At 41.8% G+C, this 24303-nt stretch overlaps 1 protein-coding gene across 5 annotated transcripts in view; it reads right to left on the reverse strand.

Annotated features, from left to right (window-relative positions):
- Positions 1–1251: 1251 nt before the first annotated feature.
- The window catches only part of LOC110962925 (probable E3 ubiquitin-protein ligase HERC1), a 51508-nt gene continuing 28456 nt past the window's right edge, over positions 1252–24303 (reverse strand). For 2 of the 5 annotated variants that reach the window (XM_051938206.1, XM_022211023.2), the window contains exons 40-80: positions 23501–24288; positions 22987–23200; positions 22160–22329; positions 21311–21394; positions 20305–20491; positions 20081–20208; positions 19733–19941; positions 19180–19439; positions 19005–19057; positions 18706–18900; positions 17041–17206; positions 16233–16482; positions 15229–15457; positions 14849–15126; positions 13953–14080; positions 13290–13417; positions 12542–12769; positions 12049–12176; positions 11631–11830; positions 11179–11293; positions 10904–11035; positions 10633–10731; positions 10305–10478; positions 9928–10212; positions 9776–9841; positions 9532–9657; positions 9297–9435; positions 8931–9112; positions 7385–7540; positions 7160–7282; positions 6850–6952; positions 5963–6132; positions 5718–5856; positions 5444–5613; positions 5099–5268; positions 4716–4881; positions 4538–4614; positions 4182–4434; positions 3682–3834; positions 2322–2627; positions 1252–1804 (exon numbers count right to left, since the gene is read on the reverse strand). In XM_051938206.1, coding sequence (XP_051794166.1) covers positions 1619–1804; positions 2322–2627; positions 3682–3834; positions 4182–4434; positions 4538–4614; positions 4716–4881; positions 5099–5268; positions 5444–5613; positions 5718–5856; positions 5963–6132; positions 6850–6952; positions 7160–7282; positions 7385–7540; positions 8931–9112; positions 9297–9435; positions 9532–9657; positions 9776–9841; positions 9928–10212; positions 10305–10478; positions 10633–10731; positions 10904–11035; positions 11179–11293; positions 11631–11830; positions 12049–12176; positions 12542–12769; positions 13290–13417; positions 13953–14080; positions 14849–15126; positions 15229–15457; positions 16233–16482; positions 17041–17206; positions 18706–18900; positions 19005–19057; positions 19180–19439; positions 19733–19941; positions 20081–20208; positions 20305–20491; positions 21311–21394; positions 22160–22329; positions 22987–23200; positions 23501–24288 — 7513 coding nt within the window. In that variant the 3' untranslated portion in view covers positions 1252–1618. The remainder of the gene's footprint in view (positions 1805–2321; positions 2628–3681; positions 3835–4181; positions 4435–4537; positions 4615–4715; positions 4882–5098; positions 5269–5443; positions 5614–5717; positions 5857–5962; positions 6133–6849; positions 6953–7159; positions 7283–7384; positions 7541–8930; positions 9113–9296; positions 9436–9531; positions 9658–9775; positions 9842–9927; positions 10213–10304; positions 10479–10632; positions 10732–10903; positions 11036–11178; positions 11294–11630; positions 11831–12048; positions 12177–12541; positions 12770–13289; positions 13418–13952; positions 14081–14848; positions 15127–15228; positions 15458–16232; positions 16483–17040; positions 17207–18705; positions 18901–19004; positions 19058–19179; positions 19440–19732; positions 19942–20080; positions 20209–20304; positions 20492–21310; positions 21395–22159; positions 22330–22986; positions 23201–23500; positions 24289–24303) is intronic. The other 3 variants (XM_022211025.2, XM_022211024.2, XM_022211026.2) reach the window with 3 other exon arrangements.

The following is a 24303-nucleotide window of genomic DNA, read 5'->3' on the forward strand; positions in this document are numbered from 1 at the left end:
CAGTAAAACGTCTAATATTTTCTTTAAGAACAGTTGCTGGATTTTGGTTGATTTTTTTTTTTGTCAATGTTCCTAAGAAACATTTATAACATTTCTTTTTTTTTCCACCAAAAATGTTCAAAGATTTCCCAAAAAATGCTGAAATGTCCACAAGTTTCACTGTGAAAATGTCTTGTTTTTCCTCCACAGTTTCAAACTGTAAAACGGGTCAATTTTGACCCGCAGGACGACATGAGGGTTAAAATGATGTTTTTTTCTGACAGTGTTTCCAGTAGCCACCTTCAGATCAAAGCTTCTGTCCATCAGTTGCTCTGTGATTAAAGACCTGCAAAGCTAATGAAGTTCCTTCCTATTCCTGATTGCCAGATGTCTGCAGACTAACAAGATTAACTATAATGTTAAGTGTTTGTCTGTTGAACACTAAAATTCAAACCTCATGACTGGCATTTAGTTGAAGCACTGCTGTGATTAAGGCACCAGCGTGTCTAGACTCTCAGTTGTTGTAAAAACTGTAAAACTACTTGATATCAAAGCCATCTTAATACCCAATAAAATGTCCCTGCTTGTTTCAGTGCACATAAAATAATGCAATGACTAAAGCTACATTTATATGTTCCTTAATGAAAAGAAAAAACACATCATTTTCAGTAATCCTATGTGATTCTTACTTGAATAAGATCAAGAAATGAAATGTTTTGTTGTTTTGGCACTTGCACCGTTATCGGCAAAGCAACCCACATATCAAAGCTTTTCTAACCCCAACTGGACACTTTGATTCCTGATCATTGTTTAAAGTTTTAATTTTCAGCATCAGATTTAGAGAAAGTCGACCAGAAATTATGCTTCCAGTCAGATTTCTGTTCTAAATATAGGCTATTTCTTAGAGCTCAGAAAGATCTTACTGGTGACGGACAATGTTCTGCTTTGATCCTGTTTAAGTGTCCTGTTCGTGCTAATCAGAGCATCCAAACTGATAATTAATAAAACACATTTAATCTTATTTTTAGCATAGTCTTCTGTCAGTTATCATTGGAAGTGTTACTTGCGAGCTGGCCCATAATTCAGGGATATATCTACTTACTTTAACACACCTTGAATGGCATCTACATACACTCATTTCTGCACTGTACACTATATTCAGATATATATATATATATTTTTTTTTTTTTTTTTGGGGTGGGGGGTAAACTATCTGTAGGAGAAAAATCTAATTAACATTTGGATGCACAGATTTCAACCATAACACCAAAGTCCTTATTTAAACACTCTTTATTTTACAATAATACTGCCTACAGTATGTGGGATAGATCCTTAAATTCTTACATATTTTCAAAACAAACAGGCACATTAACTCCTTTTGTTGTGGCTTCTTCACCTATATTTTTAAAAATCTTATTCTTTTCCCTGTAGTAGTTTTGATTCAGAGTAAGCACTGCAATAATTACAACACCTTGCACAGTTGGAAAATCAAAACTACACATAGTTTTCTTTAAATCAAACAACATATAAACAGTACGCTACCATACAAGTTTGGCGAATAAAAATCTGTGTTCAGTGCATAATGTGCATGGCATCGGAGAAGATACATTCATCACCCTGTTGTCTGCGGGTCTCTGCTTCAGTCCTCGGTGTCGGAGCTGTCTGCCGGGTCGGTGTTGTGGGTCAGCATGTAGTTGTCCATGTCGATGGAGGGGCAGTTGTGAATGGAGTAACGCAGACGCTCGGCGAGGATGGCCTGGCTCGTGTATGGCGGCAGGCGAAGCAGGAAGAAGCAGGTCTGAGCAGTGGGGAGTCCGTTGGTGGGCTGGAGAGGAGCGGTGCATTGACAAATCACAGTCTGTTTTTAGTTCAGCTGAAAATATTAGTTTTTGTCTTTTTTATTGACCAAACTTTTCAGGAAGTAAATGAAGAATAATTAAAGCTCTCATGTAGAAGTCCAAGTTATTTTGGATCCTTGTGGAGAGTTTAGTCTTAGAGTTTGTAAAGCTGTTGAGTTTTTAGAGTCACATGGATTGTTTTGACATTTAATAACAGTCCTGAAATAAAATTGCAGTTGCGGATTTCTGTCATTTAGTCTGGACTAAACAAATAACAGCAGCACAAATCTCAAACGTCATTATGAGGAGTCTGGATTGAGGTTTCTCACTTGATAATGATCAAAACATGAAATTTGGTTGGTTTAAAGGAATATTCCACCTGAAATCTCTGAATGTTGACCTAAAAGGTTGTTTTCAGGAAGTATTCCACCTACAAGGTCCTCCTGTTACTATTACACCATTTGTTTATGTAACTACACTGTTACCTCATTGTGATGACCTTACCCTGTCCACCTTGATGATCTGGAACTTCTGCGTAATGTCAGCTGGGTTGGAGGGCAGCCTAGACCTGCCGGAGACGAAACGCAGGAACAGCACCCGCTCCTCATTGGTGAACTCCTCCAAGCTCTGCCAAAACCAGCCAATAAGCTGGTGGCTCTCGGTGATGTCACGGTAACGCACCAGCTTCTTTAACATCTCCACGGAGACCTCTGGCAGGCCGCAGACCAGCTGCTCCAGCTGCAGCGCTGTCAGCAGGGAGAGGAGGGGCACGGGGATGATGGTGGACATGCCCTCTCTGACTGCTGCCACCTGCACATAACAGAACAACGTCAGCTTTGATACTTCTGAGGACGAGACAACAACACAAACAACAAACAGGCTGTCTGGTGAGTTCTAATGGAAGCTGGTGGGCAACACTGGGTGTTTAAAATGGAGCCAGGGTTTCATGTCTGTGTGCAGCAGAGAGGAAATACACAACAAACTCTGCTTGTACACTTAATAATATGGCCTATGTGAGCCAGGCCTGTTGAAAGTACATGAATGTTCACACCACTTTCAACTGTCATCCTGACACCTCAGAGCCTTATTCGATCAGAGTTTTAAATATTTAAGATTTCTAGCAGTGCAAAAACGAACTACCTTCAGTATTATGTAATCCATTTAGTAATCACATAAATTTGGTTCGGGAAGACGTGTATTTCACTTTTTTTCCCTGGTTTTATTGTTTTTTGTGCGAAAGAAATCAGTTATGTGGTTGAAAAGTCTCTGAGAAGTCCCTGACTGCAGTGTGTAGTTTGCATAGCGGCCATTAAAAAACTTGCTAGTGCAATGGCATGGATGATGAAGAAAATATATTTGATTTTCTCTCTATAATTGGGTATTAAAAGGGTCAAACGAGGGCTGCACAACTATTTAAGTAAAAAAATTAAGTAAATGTTAAGCATTTAGGTAAGACTGATAGATTGTAGTGTCTACCTATAGCAGATGTTCACTCAGTGAGCTGGTTTACAAACACATTCATTTATATTTTACCTCTAGAAGATGCTCTAAATTTAGGTTAAAAAAAATAGCTTGTTTTCAGTTAAGATTTATTCTGAAGTAAACTTTGTACATCAGCAGACACAGTTAAAGAGACTATTGTGCTAATTTCACAAGAAGCTTAACGTAGAATATAGAAAATGTGTGTAACAGGTTCCATTGTTGACGGCATGGTGTCATGTGTCATCCTGACTCCTAACCTCTCATAACTTTCTGATCAAGCCTCATAAGCTTTCAGATGTAATTGCTTGTGTACATGCTGTCACTTGACGGTCAGACTTGCTGAACACACCCAACCTGTTCTTCAACAATTAACCCTTCAAACCTGTGAATCCATTTCATGCAGTCTGTAGTCGAGGGCTCGGTCCACATATTCAGTGCGGTTAGCAAAGGTAAGGGAGATGTTCTGACCTCCAGGAACTACAGGTACCAGCCTTCCATCTGCACTGTGGGCAATGAATGAATCCAGTGGAATCATCTTCAGACAGAGACAAGACAGAGGAATAATACAGAAAATGAAGTACGTGTCAAAAAATTATGGAACAGGACTCCATCATTTGAGTTCTAACTAAAGAGTTAAATTAAAAAGTTGTTTCTTTCTGGGAATTCTGACTACAACGAAAACTAAAGCTGTAAAGTCACTATTCAAAGTTTAAATTATGAATGTTGTCTTTCTCCAGGATTCTGAGATTTAAGTTTCATTTCATAGATAAAACCAAGAACTTTTTTTACAGTGGTCCAATTCTCATCCATAGGAAATAGAAAAAGAAAAGTCAGTAAAATCTCAATTAACTAATTCCGCAGTCAGTTTGCACAGCATCTTACCACATGGAAATTATCCTCTGTGATTCCACTGTTTTCAAGGTGAAGGATGCCTTGAAGGGTGCGGTACGTGAGCAGGTCCACCTCCTCAAGGTCTCGTCCTCCCAGTGGCATCGAGCAAAGCTGTTTCCACACCCAAGGAGCCAGATGTAAGTCCAGAGGTTTCTTGGTACGGATGGCCACTGCCATGAGGATCCCCAAGAAGCGAAACTGGACCATGTGTTCTTCTGAGTGTGCTGCTGGATTCAGCAAGAACCTGTGAGGGTTTGAAGTCAATGCAGAAGGTAAAGGTCATCTTTGACAAATGCATGTTCTGTTAAGCAATTAAAAAGAAAAAAAAACAACTAAAAAGTGTGCACCTGTCAGTGTTACTGCCCACGTCTGCAAAGCAGTTGGGAGTATGAATCAGAAGATCCACAACACCAGACTGCAGCTCCTAGTGAAAACACATCACAATTTGTCAGTTTACATAAACCGGAGTGTGTTCCAGTATTAGCCGTCTCTGATGCTCCTCGACTTGTGTGGTTTTCATCTTACCTGGCACATCTCAGTGATGGTATCATCAAACACTCCTCCGGCATCGTCTGCTCCCTCTCCAACCAGCTTGACCTTCCAGGCTCGTGATGGCAGCCGCAGCTCCAGAGGATTCAGGCTCACCACCTGCTTCGCGATCTGCACAAAGATGGGTTTGCTCGAGCGTCCTCTGTGGGAGTATATGGGAGGAGATGGACATTTTTTGATGGACACAGACTACAGCAACAGTTGTAGAACAAACAGATGGGTGCATTCAAAGGAGAGTTTTAATAAATATTGAAAGCAAAACAAGCAAGGTGTCAAATAACACCTCCTGTTCTTCCACCAGCTGAACCCTGCAGGCATTCAGATCTTGCCAGTTAACTGAATATGATGGTCTTCCTTACCTTGTGGAAATCCTTTTCACAGTGATCTGTGGGCCATATGTTTTGCCCTGGGTCATTGTTCTGCCAATTGAGCGGACCAGAGGCAGAGTGTTGACCTTGGGTGACAGAAGGCCTCTGAGCTCGCCCCGGATGATGGCTGTCGTCCCTGAACTATAGCGTGAGGTGGACACCTGGAGGGAAGGAATGAAAGGAGATAAAAGAGGAGGACGTGAATGGGGCATCACAATGAAAAAAAACCTGTGAAGCAAAGAGCAGCAGGTGCATGATTAATAGCAGGAATTCATTTTATTCCCCAAACATTTTTCTTTTAATATATTAAAAGGTAAGAAATGAGATTAAAGATACCGGATTCTTGGTGTCCAGATTGAGCAGCCTCCAGGATTTGTACATGAGATCAGAAAAGTGGTGGAGGACCCTGAGGCGCATGCTGAGGACATCAGGACTGCAGTCTTTCAGAGTGTTGTACTGAGGAGGGACTGACTGGGGAAGGCCGAGCAGGAAATTTCCAGAGCCACCTGCAGATGAAGGCAACATATGGAGTCCCAGGTGGATTCTGTTTCATGGATCATATTTGTAAGGAGTATCTGTGTGTGTACAGGTGCTGTAGGGGTGTGTGTACCTGAGTTTTTCATTGAGGTAGAGGGGGTCGTCCACGCTGAACTGTGGCAGCGGCCAGCAGAGATCTGTCTGATGTTTTTCCCCTGGAGGGCTGTTATGAGCGTGGGCTCCTTCACAGGGTTGGAGTGTCCAAGGCCGAGCTGGAGCGCACACACGACACACAACAAAGAGTGTTTCTCATGTGCAATGAAAACAAACTTCACATTGCCTGAGTGTGTCATCATCCAATAGAGCATGCTTCTTTACCTGTCCCTCACTGTTGCAGCCCCAGGCGTAGACGTCTCCAGTGGAGGACAGAGCGAGCACATGTTCACAGCCCACAGCGATGTCTTCTACAAACAGCCCTTCCAGAGACGGCACCACCTGAGGGCAGGATCTGTTCTTCAGCATGGAGTCTGGTAAGCCAATGAGACGCTCTGAAGGACAAGAAAGTTAAAAAAAACACAATGCAATAAAATATACAGTTGACAGTTTTGGTTTTTTTTAGACCTTTTGTTGGCTTTATTAGATAGACATAGTCGAGAGGCAGATATGAAAGTAGGGAGAAGACATGCAGCAAAGGGCCCTGAGCTGGAATCGAATCCAAGCCACTTTGTCGGGGACTGTGGCCCCTGTTCACGTGTCGCCTGTTAAACCAGTTGAGCTATCTGGGCACCCTGCAATTGGCACTTTTTAAAATTTTGTCAAGTAGTTTGTTAAATTTTGTCAAAGTAACATCCAAACTAACTAGCACAGTTCAGAAATTGTGCTTGTCATCATAACACACGGTGTCTATTGACCAAAAGACACATTATTTTTGAATTTCTAATGATCTAAACATATTGAATCTAAATACCAAGTGTCTTGAGTTAGTATCAAAAACAAAATGCATTATATTGACAGTAATGGACACCAAAGCAACACCAGGCCAAAATATGTCATACTTTTTTATATGTATAAAACAACTGGATTAATTTTTGGATTTAACTATTTCCAATCAAATGTTGCGCAATACATTAGCAGAACTAATCACAAACCCCGGTACGATGTCAGTTACAGTTTAAAGAATTTAAATGCAGTATATTGACAATATTTAATCTAATAATGCATATCATGCTTTCCACAATGCAGTCGACTTTCACAACAAACTGTACCTTGTCCAAACGTGTAAACGTGTCCGTCACAGGCCAAGGCCACAGAGAACTGAGTTCCACAACTGACCTTCTTTATTCCCTTGTTGCAAAGCTGCTCCACTTTCTAAAAATATGAATAACCACAGACAATATTTCATCTACAGCACAATGAAGTAGCAGCTCTAAAATGATAACTTAATAAGAAACAATGAAGTTAAGCACCGAGTATAAATCAGGTGATGTCTCTGGTATTACATCATAGAGGGAAGCAATCACACTGTTCAGTCTTTTAAGGTTCCCTAAATGTGAGTCTTTGTCAGTATGAACTTACCTGTGGGTAGTATTTTGCTGTTGAGGAACCTGTTCCCAGTTTGCCATAATCCCCATCTCCAAATGCCCACACAACCATCCCATCAAGAGACAGCACTAACGTGTGGTTCAGACCACATGACACCTGAGAAATGTAACCAAGTTAGCTTTGATTATTTAGTTTTCATTTAGCAGCATGGAGGCTCTTTGACCATGTGAATTTAAAGCAAGAGCTTGTATTTCTAACCTGTCCAACATGATATCCCTCCAGTGCAGCCACCCTTTCAGGCAGCATCTTGTTGGATGTTGACCTTTGGCCCAGACGACCAGATTCACCACTGCCGAAGGTGAACAATTTCCCATCTGCTGTAACCACAGCAGAGTGCCGGAAACCACAAGCAAGCTGGGAAGATGAAGCAAACAGTGCAGTGTTAGAGAGATGTGCCTACATCTTTAAGTGTGGTGTTTGCTTCTTAAAACATTATTATTCCTATTGTCTAGGTTGTATATCTCTTGAGGATGATGATGAAAAACATAGGAACCAAAGAGTAAAAGGAACAGTTATTTTTTCAAAGAACTAACCTGAGGAAAGCTAAACCTTCTCAAGAAGGGCACGGTAAACAAAAAAATTACTTATAGGCACCTTTATATTGATGTTGAACATATTTCTGCCTTCAAATCAGGTTGTGTTCATGAGAAGAATCCATACTAACATCCTCCTCTTGTTGCATTCACAACCTCTTAAGTGAAATTATTCAAAAGTTCTAAATCACCAGTTGTGATGTGCTTGTTGATAAGAAATGACAGAGGTAGACCTGCCAACCTTGGCGAAATATTTTGCGTACCACTTAATCTCACACACGCACGCGCAAACACGCACGCGCGCGTGCACACACACACACAGCTCGCGCTGATAGGAAATAAAACTCTCGGTGCTTATTTCCCTGATATGACATCGTATTTTCAACGTGAAAGTAACGTTATTATCAGTACATATTTGCCAAAAGACACACACGTACACTCACGCATGTACACACACACACACCATTTTAGCGTTTTAACTGCCAGCTGCTGCGGGTGGGGGCACAGGGAACGGGGAGAGAGGCGGAGGGAGGCAGAGGACAGGAGAGAGCGGGCCAACAAGGCTTCGACAGACTCGTTATTTTCCGCTACTCTATGATGATTGGTTGAAATTGCACCACTACACTGCTGCATCATGTTGTCAGGCATGAGTATTGCACGTCCATATTTCTAACAGCACTCACAGATGTCTGCAGCTTTTTGAGTAGTTTAATGAGGCGGAGCGTACCAGCGTATTTTGATGTCAAATTGCGTACCTGCTACGCAAAATGCGTACAGGTTGGCAGGTCTGCAGAGGTCATTTAAGATCATCTTTCAGTGGATGGTTAAGTAATATATTGTAGTGCTAGTTGTATACAGTTTTTCTTGGTTATTTTATGTCTAAAGAAAAGATTATATTCCCAATAATCTCATTTTCTGAATTAGCCTCGGTAACTCGTACATGCCGATCACCAGACATTTCCTTATCATAAGCATAAGCGAACGAATTCCATTTGAAGTCAACATATTAATATACTGTGTTGAAGAAGCAAAGCCTGAAAAAAACAAGACTAGATTGTCACTTTACATTTAGGAGAATGCTCCCTTGGAAATAAAAACTGTGACTCCTTTATGTAATAAAAAAAAAAATCTATCATTAACTGTGCAATATAAATTTCTGAAGACTTAGAACATCACACCATGACAACCCTGAGCACTAAATTTGCCTCTACCTGAATGACTTCTTCTCCTTGTAAGGCCTCGATCTGTTTCGGTCTCCTCTGTCTTTCACTGTTGCCATGGCCCAGTTTCCCGAAATCTCCATCTCCCCAACTGAACACCTCTCCAGTCTCAGTCAGAGCCATCGAGTGTCCATCTGACCCGCAGGATGTCACCAGCTGTGTCACCACATACCCTGTCCACACATAAGAGTCAATTAGGTTCAACTCAGAGAGATCAGATTTAGGAGAAATTAACAACTATGCCTAAATATAGGCTCTTATATCAAATTTGAGTACGACAGTGATAATTGTTGTTCTGCCTTTCTGCTGTGGAATAAATGTTGCTTTAGACAACAACCAAAATGAGGCTACCTGTACCTTGAAAAGCAGAGATAATAGTGGGGACATAGAGATCATCAGAATTCCCCTGGCCCAGTCTGCCATACTGTCCTTCTCCTACGGCCAGTACAGTCCCATTGGACTGGAGCAGAAAGGTACAGTTCTGACCGCACACAACCTGGATGACCATGAAAACATACACAAAAGTAAAGAATCATTAGAAAACAGTAGCAATTAAGAACAAAGTCTGTGTCCTGGGTTAGAAAGTGGTTACCTGTTGTGTCTGTAACAGAGACGGTGCCAGTGTAGGCATCATAAGGTTGGATCCCATTCCTGCCAACTGTCCATAACGACCGTTCCCCCATAAGTACACCAGACTTTTTCCTCCTTGTTGCCAGTCCTGAGAAGTACAGGTCATAAGGAAATTAGTGTATTTAGGATCTGGTTGCTATCAAGGTGTGTGCTTAGCTTTTGCTTGGAAAATGCTTCTTAAAAGATCAGGATGGTTAAACTATTACCTCAGGTCTGCTGGTGGCCCACGCCATCAGCTGTTCATCCATCCTGAAGCTCCACTTACTATTGTCCTAAAAGATAAATTACAAGTTAGAACTCTGCCGTATTCCTGCAGTATGATAGCAGCAATAACACAAAGCAGACTGTCTCCACTCACCAGTGCTTTGGAGATTTCCGTGTCCAGCACCTCCTGAAACTCGGAAACAATGAAGGAGTCTGGGAAGGCAGTACCGCTGGAAATAGCCTCAGCACTGCGGACAGTGGTGGCATAAGTGATCAGCCAGCACCACTCTGACGGGCAGGAGTGAGCATCAGGACAGCTGTGGTGTGGGGGGCGTGGGAAACAGCACAGGTGTTTCTCTAAGGACAAACCGACAGCCAAGGAGGCCAGACTCTGCAGGAAGGCACTGTGGACAAGCTGGTCACCGGCTGCCACATGGGTCTGTATCAAGAGAAGGCATTCAGAAGTCATGTCTCAGCTAATGACCAGACAACAGCTGGAAAACAACCTTGAAATGTTGTTTCAGTAATGACCCGCTCATAGCTGTACTGCTCCTGCAACAGCAAGGGCAGCCTTTCCAGAAAGACAGCCAAACAAGGTGCCCGATTCAGACCCAAGATGTTTTGGCTTCTGAGGACCATTCGGCAGGAAGCGAGCACGTGATTCTGACTGATCCAATCTGGGGTGCAGCAGATCAGCAAAACATCCTGAGAAATGACAGGAAAGCTTCTTAATCTTAATAAAGCAGCACTGTGAATGACACAAGAAAAAACAATACTCCTAGAAATGAACACTAGAGCAGACGAGCATTGGGATATTCTGACTGTCTCAAGTTTTGATGGAAATTGTGTTCAAAATTACCTTTGACCTCCCAAAGCAGGCGGCGATGCCCAAATTGGGTATCCAGGTGGTGCTGACAACTGAACCCAAACCTGTAACAGTCTGTAACACTGAACCATCCTGAGAGAGAAAAAAAGAAGCAGCATGATTAAAATCTGAAATAGAGCTGACTTCTGCTATAGTAGAAAAGTACTAGGAACTGCCTCCATAGTGTGGACTGGTAAGAGCTTCAACGGCGTGTGCACTGGCTTCACGTAAAGAAGTGTAAGCAGCAATAAATCTTATTTCTGACCTGTAGGGACCAGACGTTGAGCAGCCCTCCTATCCCTCCAGAAACCAGTGCCAGTCCACTGGAGCAAAATGAAAGGGACTTCACTGCTGTAATGTGGCCGTGAAGTACAAATGCACATCTTGCACTGTCCTGCTGGAAAATTAAGAGGAAGCAGCTGATTTCATGAGCTAAAATCAGTTCTATGAAAATCTGGCACACATGCCTGATATTAAGTAAACATTTAGTGAAACAAAGTGTTCAAATTTTTGGTGAGCAGCAAGCAGATCTAAACTGACCTTGACCTCTGTGGTTTTATCCTGGCTGGTGGAGCTGTTTATCATGTTGGGCAATGACACAATGGTTCCCCCCTGTGGTAGTGTCCACACATGCACAGAGCCATTCTGGCAACCTCTGTAGAAGAATAAAGTAAAACATGTGAATAAAGAATTTAATGTTAGTTTATCGAACTGTTTTCAAGTTGATGTTTTCCCCACTCTTCTGCCCACATTTCCTGTCTCTCTCCCTCCTGTCCTATAAAGTCAAAAAGCCCAAAAAATAATAGCAAAAAAACTGCTTTCAAGTCCAGACAACAATAATTCTACATGCAAGTATTACCAGATATTCCAGGAATTTCATTAAGACTAATATATTTTTCTTTGTTGTTATATTTTTTTAATCTCTATTTGTAGTTTCAAAAAAGAAGCAGAATATTGAGAGAAAGACTGCAGGAGGAATTAATTAAACTCACACAGCCATCATGAGCCTGGGATCGGGTGCTCTGCCAGCGAGTGGGCACCACTCAGCGATATTAACAGTGCTGGTGTGGAACAGAGAGTGGAGAGTCACCCAGGTGCCCCCCGAGCGTCCCAGTATCTTCACCACCTCTGACCTCCCCAAACAGAGCAGCAAGTGTCCTGTGGGGTCCCATTTTATGGAGTTCACATTGTCCTATGGAGGGAAGGGAAGGAGAGTTGCGCAGTTAGTAAATTTAAAAAAATGTAAGGAAAATTATTCCATGTAGATAATAAATATGACAAATGATTCTACAATTCAAAACAAAACATTTAGTATCAGAATATGTAGACTTAATTTGAAGTGAAGTGCATACAGTTGTGTGTCTTTTTTTAGTGCTTTCCATACTGCAGTTGTGAGTGTGGATGACAAACCTGAAAGAGAGACAACACCACAGGCTGCTCATTCTCATAGGTCTCAGTTGTGGCCAACAGGATCTTCCCACTGGGATATCCCACTGCAAAAGGCTTGTCTTCACTGTGCCAGGCAGCGCACTGGGGGGCTATTCAAGATCAAAGAGGATGGTTCGCTTAGGGAAATAATTTTTTTGATGCGTGTTAACTGAGACAGTGGGTATCTTTGTCCTATGTGTTTGGTAAATAAGAAGTTAGACTTAGTAGGAATACAGTTTAGCTCAGCAAGAAGGCAGGAAGCAGAGCCAAGGGGCTGGTTCACACTGCTTCCAGAGTGTATGCTAAGCTAAGCTAATCCCTTATTGACTCTAGCTTCATTTTAACCATCCAAATGCAAAAATGTGACAACGTCCATATTCAGTATTTATATCTAATAATTTGTTAGACAAAAACATTACATTTGCTTTAGCTAAACTGTTGTGTTTTTAAACCGTGTATGTAATATTCTCCTCACCCTCTTTCCTTTGGCAGTGGGTGAGTTCAGTGCTCTTCACCAGCAGCTCTACTTCCTGCATGGTGACCTGCAGCCAGCAGAGGGTGCCATCCAGCCGTCCCACCAGCAGGCTCTCAGCAGGTCTGTTCTTACAGGCTGCTGGCTGGTCCAGCACCCACAAGCTGAAGGTCTGAGCCCAGCAGAGAGCTGTGACTCGAGAACTCTGGTCCTCCACGTGACAGAGAGATCCTGAGAAAAGACAGAAACAAGTTTCAATGTAGAAACTGCTGTTCTCATGGCATCTTGAACTGCTGCACCCTTCACTCACTTGTTACATCTATCTGGTGAGGGCTAAAGTTTTTTTTTGTATCACCTTATGTCCAAGCTTTAGGTGTGTATCTATAAGCATGATTTTTGCAAAAAAAAAATATTTTATGTTTTTCAAACATGTTCAGATGGGTATGTTCTCAGTATAGTAATTAATTGCAATTGTTCTAATAATTCTTCTAATCCTATGTTGATAAGTAAGTGGTTACCTTTAAAATAAAATCAAGCATTTACAATATTTTTTAAGTTGCAATGTGGCATATATGTATCAGTTGGTGACAGCCATGTATAAATTATATTTTCTATGTCTACAAAACACCTTTTCATTGAAGCTGCACTGAAATCTAACACATTATTGGTCATCTTATGTTAACAGCTGTAAAAAAAAAAAAAAAAAAAAACATCAGAGACTAATAAAAAAATAAATCTCCAGCAGACTCACCTCTGATGTTCATGATGTTGATGTGTTTGTTCTCTGGGGCAGCCAGAAAGCTTCCACCAGTACTCCAGAATACAGGAGACATGTGATGACATCTGCCAGCCCTCTCACTGCTTGATCTGTCTGTCTTACTGCAAAGCATCAACAGGACAAAATAGAGTTTACAACTACATAAATAACAATATTGTATGTATAGATATTTAGTCTTCCAGGTCATGATAACACTAAGTGCTCAAGCAGAACCGAACTTCTTTCCTGGATTTTGACAAGTTCCAGATGAGTAGGGACCCACAGGTGGATTAAATAAAAATTCCACAGCAGTCAGAACTGAGGAAGACTCTTGGATGAGAGGAAAATGTTTATCAAGAACCAAAATAAGCCCAGATGCTGTCTACTTGAGCACTTAGCATCATAAAATCCATTGATAGTAAGAAACTTGAGGTTAGGTGCTTCATCTGCAACAACTTGTCGTTTACCTTCAATATGTTTATAATTAAACCTGAAACATATCTTTATAAGTCAGTAAATGAGACATTAAACATTCTCAATTTTACCTAGTAATAAAGCAAAGATTATGGTACTTAGATGACCAGATATCCTTTATGAATAAGCATCACACAATAAAGCCATCTGTGTACAAATGATGCGAAACAAAGCAGACCTAACCTGGTAATACAGGAGAAGGTGGTCTGTAACTCCACAGTGTTCTGGCTGATGCTCCATAGTTGCACCACTTTGTCCTGAGAGCACGTAGCCAGCAAACTCTGCTCACTGCTCCAGTAACAGCTGGCCACCTGAACACAACAGGAATGATGCAAAGCTAATTTTACTACATTCTAGGAATCAGTACGTGTAAATTGTACATCTTTGTGGACAAAGTACAGAAAAGCAGAGACTTGAAGTACCCCTGTAATAAAAAGAAAATCACTTAAAAGACCCAGATGGTGCAGTTAGAGTTAAAAGCTTGTGGTCGCAGAGGTCACTGTTCTTATAAATCTGTAATAATTCAGAGCCTGGTGTAAGAAAATTATCTGCAGCTTATCAAACATAACATTTAGTATTACTTACTATCACTACCAACCGTGGAGACACTGGTGCAGTTGTGTATTTGTAGGACATCAATTCATATTTTCTTATAACTTGTGTTTCCTGTGCTTTTTTATGTTATATATTCTCTGTAATGCCTTGGCTTTTATCAGGATCCTGAAGTTGTATTAGTTTGTCTGAATGATTCCAGATATGTCCCCTGAAACCACTAAAATGTGCTGCTAACCAAATTAATGGAAAATTAATTTTCCCACTAGTCTTCTCAGGAAACACTACACTAGTAGTACACTAGTATTCTAAACTACTTCTGTTGTGCACAATAGCGGTTTTGGCTGTGAACAAAATTATTTCTAATCTCAAGCCAGACAGTTTTTTGGAAGAGATCATATGGATCACATTGTCTGCACACTATAGATAACTGCTTTAACCTTTTCTGCAAAACAAACCCCAAAATATCTTTTCCTAGACGTAATTTAAGATGACCAAAGGGAACAGAAACGATGCATGTAACTCACCTTGTTGTAATGTCCTTCCAGTCTCTTGAGAGGACATTTGCGCAAATCACCAGCCAGGTCACTGTATGTTTGGGGACGATTAGGAGTGTCCCTTCCCGAGGCGGCCAGGGCCTGCACCAGCTGTTGTGCTGCCCACTGGCGGTGTCTACTGGTCAGCCTGGCAGACAGGACACATGCTGCCAGTGCATTTGCCAGCTCCAGAGGGCCCACTCTGGCACTCAGGTGTGGTAAAGGGGAAGGAGGCAAGGATGAGGAAGACACCCCCTGGTTTGAAGCATCTAGGTCAAACAGACATATGCAGAAGAGAGCTGCTATAAATAACACTGTAATAAATGATTACACAGAACAAAACTAATTAAGTATAACACGCTCCAGCTCACCACTGGCCTCGTGCTCAGTTCTGTCGGGGCTGTAACAGTGAACGCTCTTTTCAGTGAGCAAGGACACCAGACTCTGTGTGACCAGGAACGTTGGGGGCGACTGGTCATTGTAGTCCCTCTGCGGCTGGGCTGCCTGGGTTGCAACTGTGAGAGTGGTGTTCAGACAGCCTCTCTGCTGGGGGTCACTGATGGCCCCGATGTTCACCCCTGTAGCTGCGGCCATCAGGTCCTAAAAGCAGTAACATTAAAAGGATATTCAAATTTTATAATGTGATCTCCATTATTTTTATGTGTGTTCTGCAACCGAAGGGGGGCATCACTGAAAAGGTCTGAAAACCACTTCTTTAAAGATTGGATATATTTTTTTAGCCCTGTGGATCTTAATTTCATCATTTCTAACTATTAGGGAGGGCTACACATTGGCTTGGAGGTTAGCATTGTCGCCTCACAACTCAAAGATTCCCGGTTTGCGTCCCGGCCTGGGCCTAGGATCTTTCTGTCTGGAGTTTGCATGTTCTCCTTGTGCATGCGTGGGCTTTCTGCAGATACTCTGGCTTCCTCCCACAATCCAAAAATATGCTGAGGTTAACTGGTAATTCTAAATTGTCCATAGGTGTGAATGTAACTGTGCTTGTTTGTCTCTATATGTAGGCCGGTGATAGACTGGGAACCTGTCCAGGATGTCGCCTGCCTTCAGCCTAAGTCAGATGGGATAGACTCCAGCCCCCACACAACCCTATTGAGAATTATAGATAATGGTGGATGCATAATTATTAGCGATGGAGAACAACCCAAATTTGTCAATCATCAAGACTGAATCTTGAATCTAGTTTCAGGGTTAAGCAAATAGACAGCATGATTCCCACATGAGGAAACTAAGAACGGCTACATTAAACCAGAAGTCAAGTGAGATTTTTACTGTGATGTAGATCTTAGATCAAATTGCCCAGCTCTATTATTTAGTAGATTATCTATAATTAGTGGACTAACCCGAGAAAACTGACCTGAGTGCATATCTCCACCAGCTGTCTGTAAGCAGCGGGGCTGTGGGACACCACACTGCCAATGGCCGAGGTAAGAAAGCTGAGGCAGGTGGAGTTGTTGCGCTCTGCCGCCAGCCCCTTCGCACCTGAACGAGTGTCCACACAGGTGTGAGCCCTGCCTCCTGCCGCTAAAGTCATCAATCGCACCAGGATACGGATATCTGCCAGACCCAAGGATTCCAGTCCGTTAGACTGGCTGCACACTGATGCACTGTGGAGGAATATAGTAACGTAATCTTGAAACCACTTTGTGAAATAAAAATGTATGAATATGATGATACAACCCGGTCTTACGGGGATTCGTGAAACTGTGACGTAAGTTTTTGTTTCGGTTTCATGCGCACCAACACGATTTCGTCATGTTTTTCGTGCAGCTCACCACGAACGAAACCCGCTGTGGTAATCACATCTGAAAGTGGTTTATACCGGCGGATTCATGACGATCTAAGCTATCCATCGGCGTTTGCGGACATTCTTTAAAACGCCGATGGACAGCTTAAATCGTCATGAATCCGACGAATTCGCATAGGAATTTAAAGAATGCCCGGCGGCCGCGGCCGCAAACGCCGATGGACAGCTTAGATCGTCATGAATCCGCCAGTATAAACCACTTTCAGATGTGATTACCACAGCGGGTTTCATTCGTGGTGAGCTGCACGAAAAACATGACGAAATCGTGTTGGTGCGCACGAAACCGAAACAAAAACTTACGTCACAGTTTCACGAATCCCCGTGAGACCGGGTTGGATGATATTCTGGTCATATGTACCTTGAGGCAGTCTGAGACAGTGCCCTCATCACCATGCTGTAAGCTAGCAGAATCTGAGCTGTGGATGTGACTCTTCTCAAGGCTTTCAGTCTATCGTGAAAGTCTCTCAGCGATACCGCCTGCTGTCCGAGGCTCAGAGACGTCTTCTGCTCAACAAGTGCATTCCCTAATGAGAAAAATATATATCAAAGGCATTTTATTAATTAAAGGCAAAATTGTTTTCAAAAGAGTACATGAAAAGCCCAGCATGCTTATTATTTGGTGTGGGTGTGCAAATAAAGTCAAAATACTGGACGCAACGAGACAACAGGGAGTACTGTGTATGTGCCTCAGATGCCCAGCTATGATAATTGAGTGATTAGTCATTATGCTGGAGGAAGTTTAACTAGGGTTGGATACTCCCGCTGCCAACAAGCACAGAGGGAATGTGGGTGTGTGTTACAAGAGTGCTAATTTATCATCAGTGGAAAAAGTTACAGAATCATTCACTGCAACATGACAACAGTTGTGTCTGAGTAATTGTCTCTGAATTCTGTGTATATGGCCAGGTGAACAGATGCAGTTTTAATTGTGATGATGGGTGTTTGGTTTGATGTCAACCGTCCTACTGTCAACACAGATCTGCTGAAAAAGTATCTGCAAAATGAGAGTCTTTAAAAACTTTCATAATTGTCCAAATATGTATCCAACTCTGATATTTATGGTTTGCAATGTGCTTAAAGCAGCACCTCCCCTTTAACCATGATAGTGTATGCCTGTTCCCCAATGTATAGAATGCTGCCTTAAAAATGCGTTCTTCGAACTAAAAAAATGGATTCTGAAATCAGATTATATCACGTAATCCAGTGCAATACATTTGATCCCCCCCCCCTTGATTTAAAAAAAAATCAAGGTTGTCATGATCCCAGCAGAAAGCAGGATTTTAGGAACAAAGTGTAGCAAAAGTACACATTAAGCTACCTATTAAACCTTTAAGTACAGTACAGTTAAATAAAAGTTGTTTTTTTTCATTTATCACTGCATATTTAATAGACGTGTCTTCAAAAATCTGACTTTCAAAGAGCTGGTCTCGCCACAAATGCAGAACTTTGAACATTCTTTATTTTGTTAACTCCCTAGACTATAGCCATTTGATATAAAACACGTTCAAAACATCTATAACATGCTTGTGAATTTGTGCGTTTTTTTGTTTGGCGTGGGGTCATTTGGTTGATGCAGAAATGGAAAGACAGAAACAAAAGAGTTTTTGTATTTTACTGTGGCATTTTCTGTCTCTTCCAATAAAAACACTTAAAGTGACCCCAGGTTGACTATTCCACGTCTTTTTCTGTATTTAGCTAGTAGTCTACACAGTTATACATAATCCCATTTAGTGCACTGGTAATTTGGATTTACTAATGTTGAAAAGTTGGTACCTGGATCAGGTGTGATCTAATCCAATGGTGCTCTGAAAAGCCAGCACAAATGTAGGATGGATTGCCTGATCCTGGATAGCAAAACATGGGATTTCCAAACCAAGTCATTCTGATCCAGATTAAGCTTCTAAAAAAAATGGGCCCTGGAATTCAGTTTTAACTGCTAATATTTAAATATGAAAATGTTTGTAATTTATTACTCAAATCATGGGACCTCTTTCCATGCCAGAACTAAGACAATAAACAATACCTTTAGGAGCTGCCTTTGTAGGACATGTTGAGCTGTAAACCAGGGCTCCAAGTGGATCTGGTTCAGTAAAGGCAATTGGGTCTGGTACCAGCTTCTTCTCAGTCAGTCCCAGTGGTCTCAGCAGGAGCCCAAAATCCTCCAGTCCTGTCAGTTTGTCTGTGTCATACTCATCTTGATGGCTCATTTCCCAGTCATCTGAGCAAGCAAAAGAATCATATTATGAAACTTAATATAAAATCATTACAAACATGAAGACATTCTATTGTGAACCACTTTAGAGTGAACGTGACCTCCCCTACCATCAGAAGTGCTGTCCATTTGGCCAATCAAATCAGATGTCAGACCTCTAATCCTAAGGCAAAGAAAGGACATGACAATGATGAATGATACATATTCACAAAGTGTGAGGACTGTCTAGTCATCAGCTTTGTATAGATCCATAATCTACACTATGTATTTCTATATCTGCTGCACCTTTCATATTTGGAGCTTGGATCACTCATGTTTGCAGCCAAATACTTTTCCCTACAGGAGCTGCACAGAAGGTAGAAGGGGAAGTTGGAGCCACACTCTCCTTTGAACCAGACATCCACGTAGGCCCCGGTGCTGTCGTAGCCTTTACGTGCAGCACTCTGCCCACAACCTGGGTGTCGCCGCTTTATGTGATTGTTAAATTGCAGGGTGAGGGTGTTGCACAGTTCACATTTCACCATCTGACTGTGTTCTTCACCAGCCTATAAGAAGGGACATAAAATGGATAATATTATTTCTAGCATAAGGAAATAAAGAGAACTATGAGAAAAGTATGCATGTATATTGTAAACACACTATAAGCAAAACAAGCCAAGACATAAAACAACATATCAGGTCTACAAGCCACAATATTTCTTCGTTGGCATTACAATATCTGACATGAATTAACCTGGTGTTGACTGCAGTGTAGTTTTTCTTATTAATTTATCACATGCATTTATTAAAAAAAATGTAATTAGTTCCTATCTTTGTGATGGCAAAATGTGTGTGTCACCTCCACAATCTGGAGTGTGTCTCTCTCCAAGCTGAAGAATGAGGGGGTGAGCAGGTCCTCATATGTTTCTTCATGGTATGGGTCATCCATGTAGCCTAGTTCTGACTCCTCATCTGCAGAGTATGGATGAAACTCCACCTGCTCTGGCCAATCGCTGACTGCCGTGTGCTGCTGGTACAGCTGAGGGAGGGGGTTGGGTGACGGCAAGTCTGAAAAAACAATATTTGTTTCAAAAGAAAAATCTCGCTACAACATTTTACTTTTAAGGTTCACCTTTACCAACAACTGAGATTTGAAAACAGCTCTGTTGCGAATATTTAATTTCCATTTTGCTGCTGTGTCTCGGACCTGCCCTTCGGAAGGACGTCCTCTGAGTAGGGCCTGAGCGTCGCCGCCGTGCCGGAGGAGGTCTGTTCCTGGTGAGGTGGACATCCAAGAAGTTCTCCCTCTCTATCCAGTCGAGTCCTGGCAAGAGGCTGCACATAAAATGACAGTAAGTTAGTGTTTTTGTTGTCTTTATAACAATATCAATGCAGAAATGCAGAAACAAGTATGTTCTTAAAATCCCTTACCTTTCATTGGCTTGACTGGTTTGGCGTTCTGGACATTGCACCGTCTCTGGCCCATCTGGGGACGGGGTCTCAGGAGCACCCTCTGGTCTCTGTGACTCGGCTGCCTGCTGCTCCTCGGTCAGGGGGTGCTCTAGCATCCAGCTGGCCAACACCTCGATGGTTTGAGAGTCCAAGTCACCTGCTACATCTGGGAGGGACCACAGGGAAGTTCAACTGTCAGAGTTCAAAAAGAAAAGATGGATCATGGAGTGCTGCATTGCTAATTCATGTCGCCGCCAGATGACTGTGCTATTGTTTGATCTGAGGTCAGACGGGCACATCTGCTCTAATAAATAAGATGTGAGACGGGGTAACTGAGAAATTAGTGGTATAGGACGTGGCCTACAGTTCGATGTTAAAAAGGTGGTGCTAAAAATGTGACAAAGTATATTGTGCAATGTGTAACTGTGAAAACATTCATATACTTTCATTTACTTGTATGCTCATAATATATACACTGTTTGTGTCATATGTTTGTAAAAATATTCTGAACTGGTTTACTTTTATCATGCGGTGAAATTGTAGCTTTAGAAGCTTCTGTGAAAATGTGATCTTTGTGAAATTTCAAATGGTGAAAAAACAATTTCAAAGTGTACTGTTGGAAGGAACTGTGGAAAGACTTTCCCACGAGAAATGGGAAGAATCTGAAAACCATCCAATAAATATTATTTCTTCAGGAGGAAGTTGCTGAGGTACAGATTGTTTTAAGGCAGAAAAACATGTCCAAAATATTCTGAACGTCTCAGCTGATGTCAACCCTAGTGACCAGAATCATGTTAATCCTAATACAAAAGCCTAAAAACAATGTCTCTTATCTAAATAGCAATGCTTTTTTAAATTCACATAATAGCTTCTTACTTCATAGTTTACAATAAGGTTGCAACATACAGTGAAGGACAGATGTTCAAAATATGAAGCACATGAAGCAAAAGTTCTGTGGCATCAGACATACTACACAAAGCAGTACCTGCAGCCTCCATGGCCCAGTAGATATGTCTCATAGTGAATCCCATTTCTAGCAACCGACTGGTGACAAACATTTGTGTCCGTTCTGGTGGTTGAGGAGAAAAGGAAAAGTACACAAAAAACAGAAAACAAAAAAACAAACCCACAGCTCCATGTGAAATGTGTACTTTTGTAGAAATTAACATAAACTTGTACATTTAGTGATTTGTCTTTTCCTCCGTGTGTGCTCCCCTTCGTCAATAAATCAATCTCCGTTTTACTTTTTATCTACAATAAATGATTAAACCTATAAATCACCTAGTCTGTTAATTCTACTGTATCTTGACATCAAGACATGAAACAGAGGAGACTTTTAGACTAAAGTACTTTCTGAAATTGTTTAAAATAACACCAACATAATTGACAATGAAAAAAAAGGTGCCATTCAAGCATGTGAGTGTGTGCATGCAGTTGATAGTTGTAATATTTGTCCAATAGCAGAGCAAAACACATGCTGTTTTGAGCAGCTGATCCGTTGTGATCAATGGCTGAACATTTAAGACCATGCAGAAGACAGACAGTTCCTACTGAGTTACAGATGATCTTCTTTGCTCCTATAATGCAGGACTCTGACATAATCACCTTAATTTTCAAATTACAATAATCGCAGGTTTGAGTTTGAAGCCAGCATGGGGAAAAAGTTGTTAAAAACTGAACTGACCTGCAGGACTAGCAACGTGTTCTCCTTAACACTACATATTGTTCATCATTACTTAAAATTAGAGTAAATGTTTGAGTTGGAGGATGTTTATTTGTTATAATATGATTCCAACAGCTTTTCCCCCATTAATGCCTCTGCTCTTGTTCTTACCCAGGCTGCTTCTGGCCTGTGTGCTGCAGGGACCAGGTTCCATGAAGCTGGTCTGCTGTTCTGTGAAGGCATCACAAGAAGCAGAACTGGCCAGGCTGAAGCAAGGGTGTAGCACGGGGGGAGTGCTAACCAGGCCCGTAAGCGTGGGGAACCGAGTTAGCACCATGTGCCTAGAGGAAGTGAAGATACAGTATATACAGTAATAACATAGTGGTGCAGTGCTACACTGCCAGTTTCAGATCCTGACCACACATTTGGGAAATTAAATATTTAAGTCATAAGTTGTCCTTTATTTAACCTGATTTATTGCTTGGAGGTGCAGATGTCATTACGCATCAGCTATATTAATTTAAATTTTTTGTCCAAGCCCAGTATATATTGCTGTGGTATCCCATCCAGAGATGGTATTGTGGCTGACTCTAGGCCAAATCTCCTCTGTGGAGAGCTTTGGAGTTCATTTTCAGTTTTATTACTGAAGCTGTTTGTTCCTCTTGGAAGCAGAAATAACACTGACACTACGGTCAGCTGGTTAGGAGAAGAACAAGCAGGCAGAGCTGCAGCTTAGGTTAAAGACAGGGCAAGCAAAATCTATCACTCTTTTTCCATATACAATACATCCTAACTCACCCATTCCCTGGACTTCAGAATAGCTGCTGCTGCCAAAAGATACAGATCTGTAGCGATCAGTAACATGAGATTTGACAATAGCTCTAATCATTGTGCCTGATGCATTTCAGTATGGTTTTGGGAATGTACTAGACAAGGCATTTCCTGTAAATTACTCAAATAAAAGTTTAGTCAAATGATTTTCTTCATTCTATACTTACTGGAGAAGACTGATTGGGAGAAAGGGGTTGAAATTATCAAGTGCATCTCCCTGCAGGTTTGTTGGCAGAGAGGATGCCAAGTCAGTATTGGACGATGAGGCAGAGGCTCTGTTTGACTGGCCAAAGATGGCAGTGCCTTCTGAACCTGCACTGTACAAAGACACAGAGCTGGAGGACTTGGAAATGGGCTGAGAGGACAAGTGGTGGCCTGATTCTGCAAGAAAAAGGTGGTGATGAAAGTTAGATAGCATCCATATCTTCTTATTATATAAATGTTATGCTGAATGTAAAGTTAGTTGAGACAAGTCCATGTAGTCTCAAGTCTGTCAAGAAAAAAGTCTTTAATATTTGAATGGTGATCATTGCTATATGACGGTTTATCATATTATCTTTCAATATTCATGGCATGTGGATTTTGCATCATTACTTAAGTCAAATTGTACAATCTGCAGCTCTGCACGTAAAAAAAGTGTCTAGCAAAGTCTAAGTCTAGCAAACACATAAATCGATATACCTTTACGTTCTTTGTCCTCCTGCAGTCTGTTAAGGGCTCCTTTGTATATCATGACTTGAGCTCTCTCCAAGTCCGCCAGAGACACAGTCTGTTTGATGGGACAGGGCCTGACTGCCCACTTCACCATGCTCTGTACCACATACTGGAGCACTGATCTCAGCTCAGCACTTTCATCCCATTGTTTACTGGTGGCCTTAGCCTGGTCAGGGTTTGAGCTGGAAACAGGACTCACTGAGGGGTTGGGAGGATCATGTTTAGGCACGAGAAGCAAATCTGATAGCTTCTCACAGCTAAAAATGACAGTCAGGGATTTCAAACCTCCAATGAGAAGGTATGAGACTCTAACTGCTCTCAGTTCAAGTGCAAAGATGTCCATTTTGGAGCTTTGGGATGTTTGGGGAGGCTGAGCTAGACAGGTCAACTCCTGAGGGTCAGGGATCTTCATGGCATCTTTGGTCGAGGACGGTGATGTAAACAGGTCCGTCTCAACCTTCTGCTCCTTAAACCTTTTCTTCTCATCTTCTGTCAGCCATCTTATATCATCTGTTAGTTCTTCATCCAGACAGCATTGTGTCTCACCGTCTTTCATGTTCTCTTCAGAGTATTTCCTCCTCGGAGGTGGATGAGCCCCCAGCCACCCCTGCTCCTCCAGCAGCCCCATCAAATAAATCAGATCTAACAGCACCGTTGGTTTGAGGCCTCCAAGGCGGGTGACATCGCAGCAGGATATGTCACAGGGCTCCAGAGAGATGATCGGCATGTCGCTGGGTGACCAAGAATTCATGGAGCTTAGTTATTGGGAA

The sequence above is a fragment of the Acanthochromis polyacanthus genome, chromosome 18 (genome assembly GCF_021347895.1).
Source record: "Acanthochromis polyacanthus isolate Apoly-LR-REF ecotype Palm Island chromosome 18, KAUST_Apoly_ChrSc, whole genome shotgun sequence".
Taxonomy (NCBI): Eukaryota; Metazoa; Chordata; class Actinopteri; family Pomacentridae; genus Acanthochromis; species Acanthochromis polyacanthus.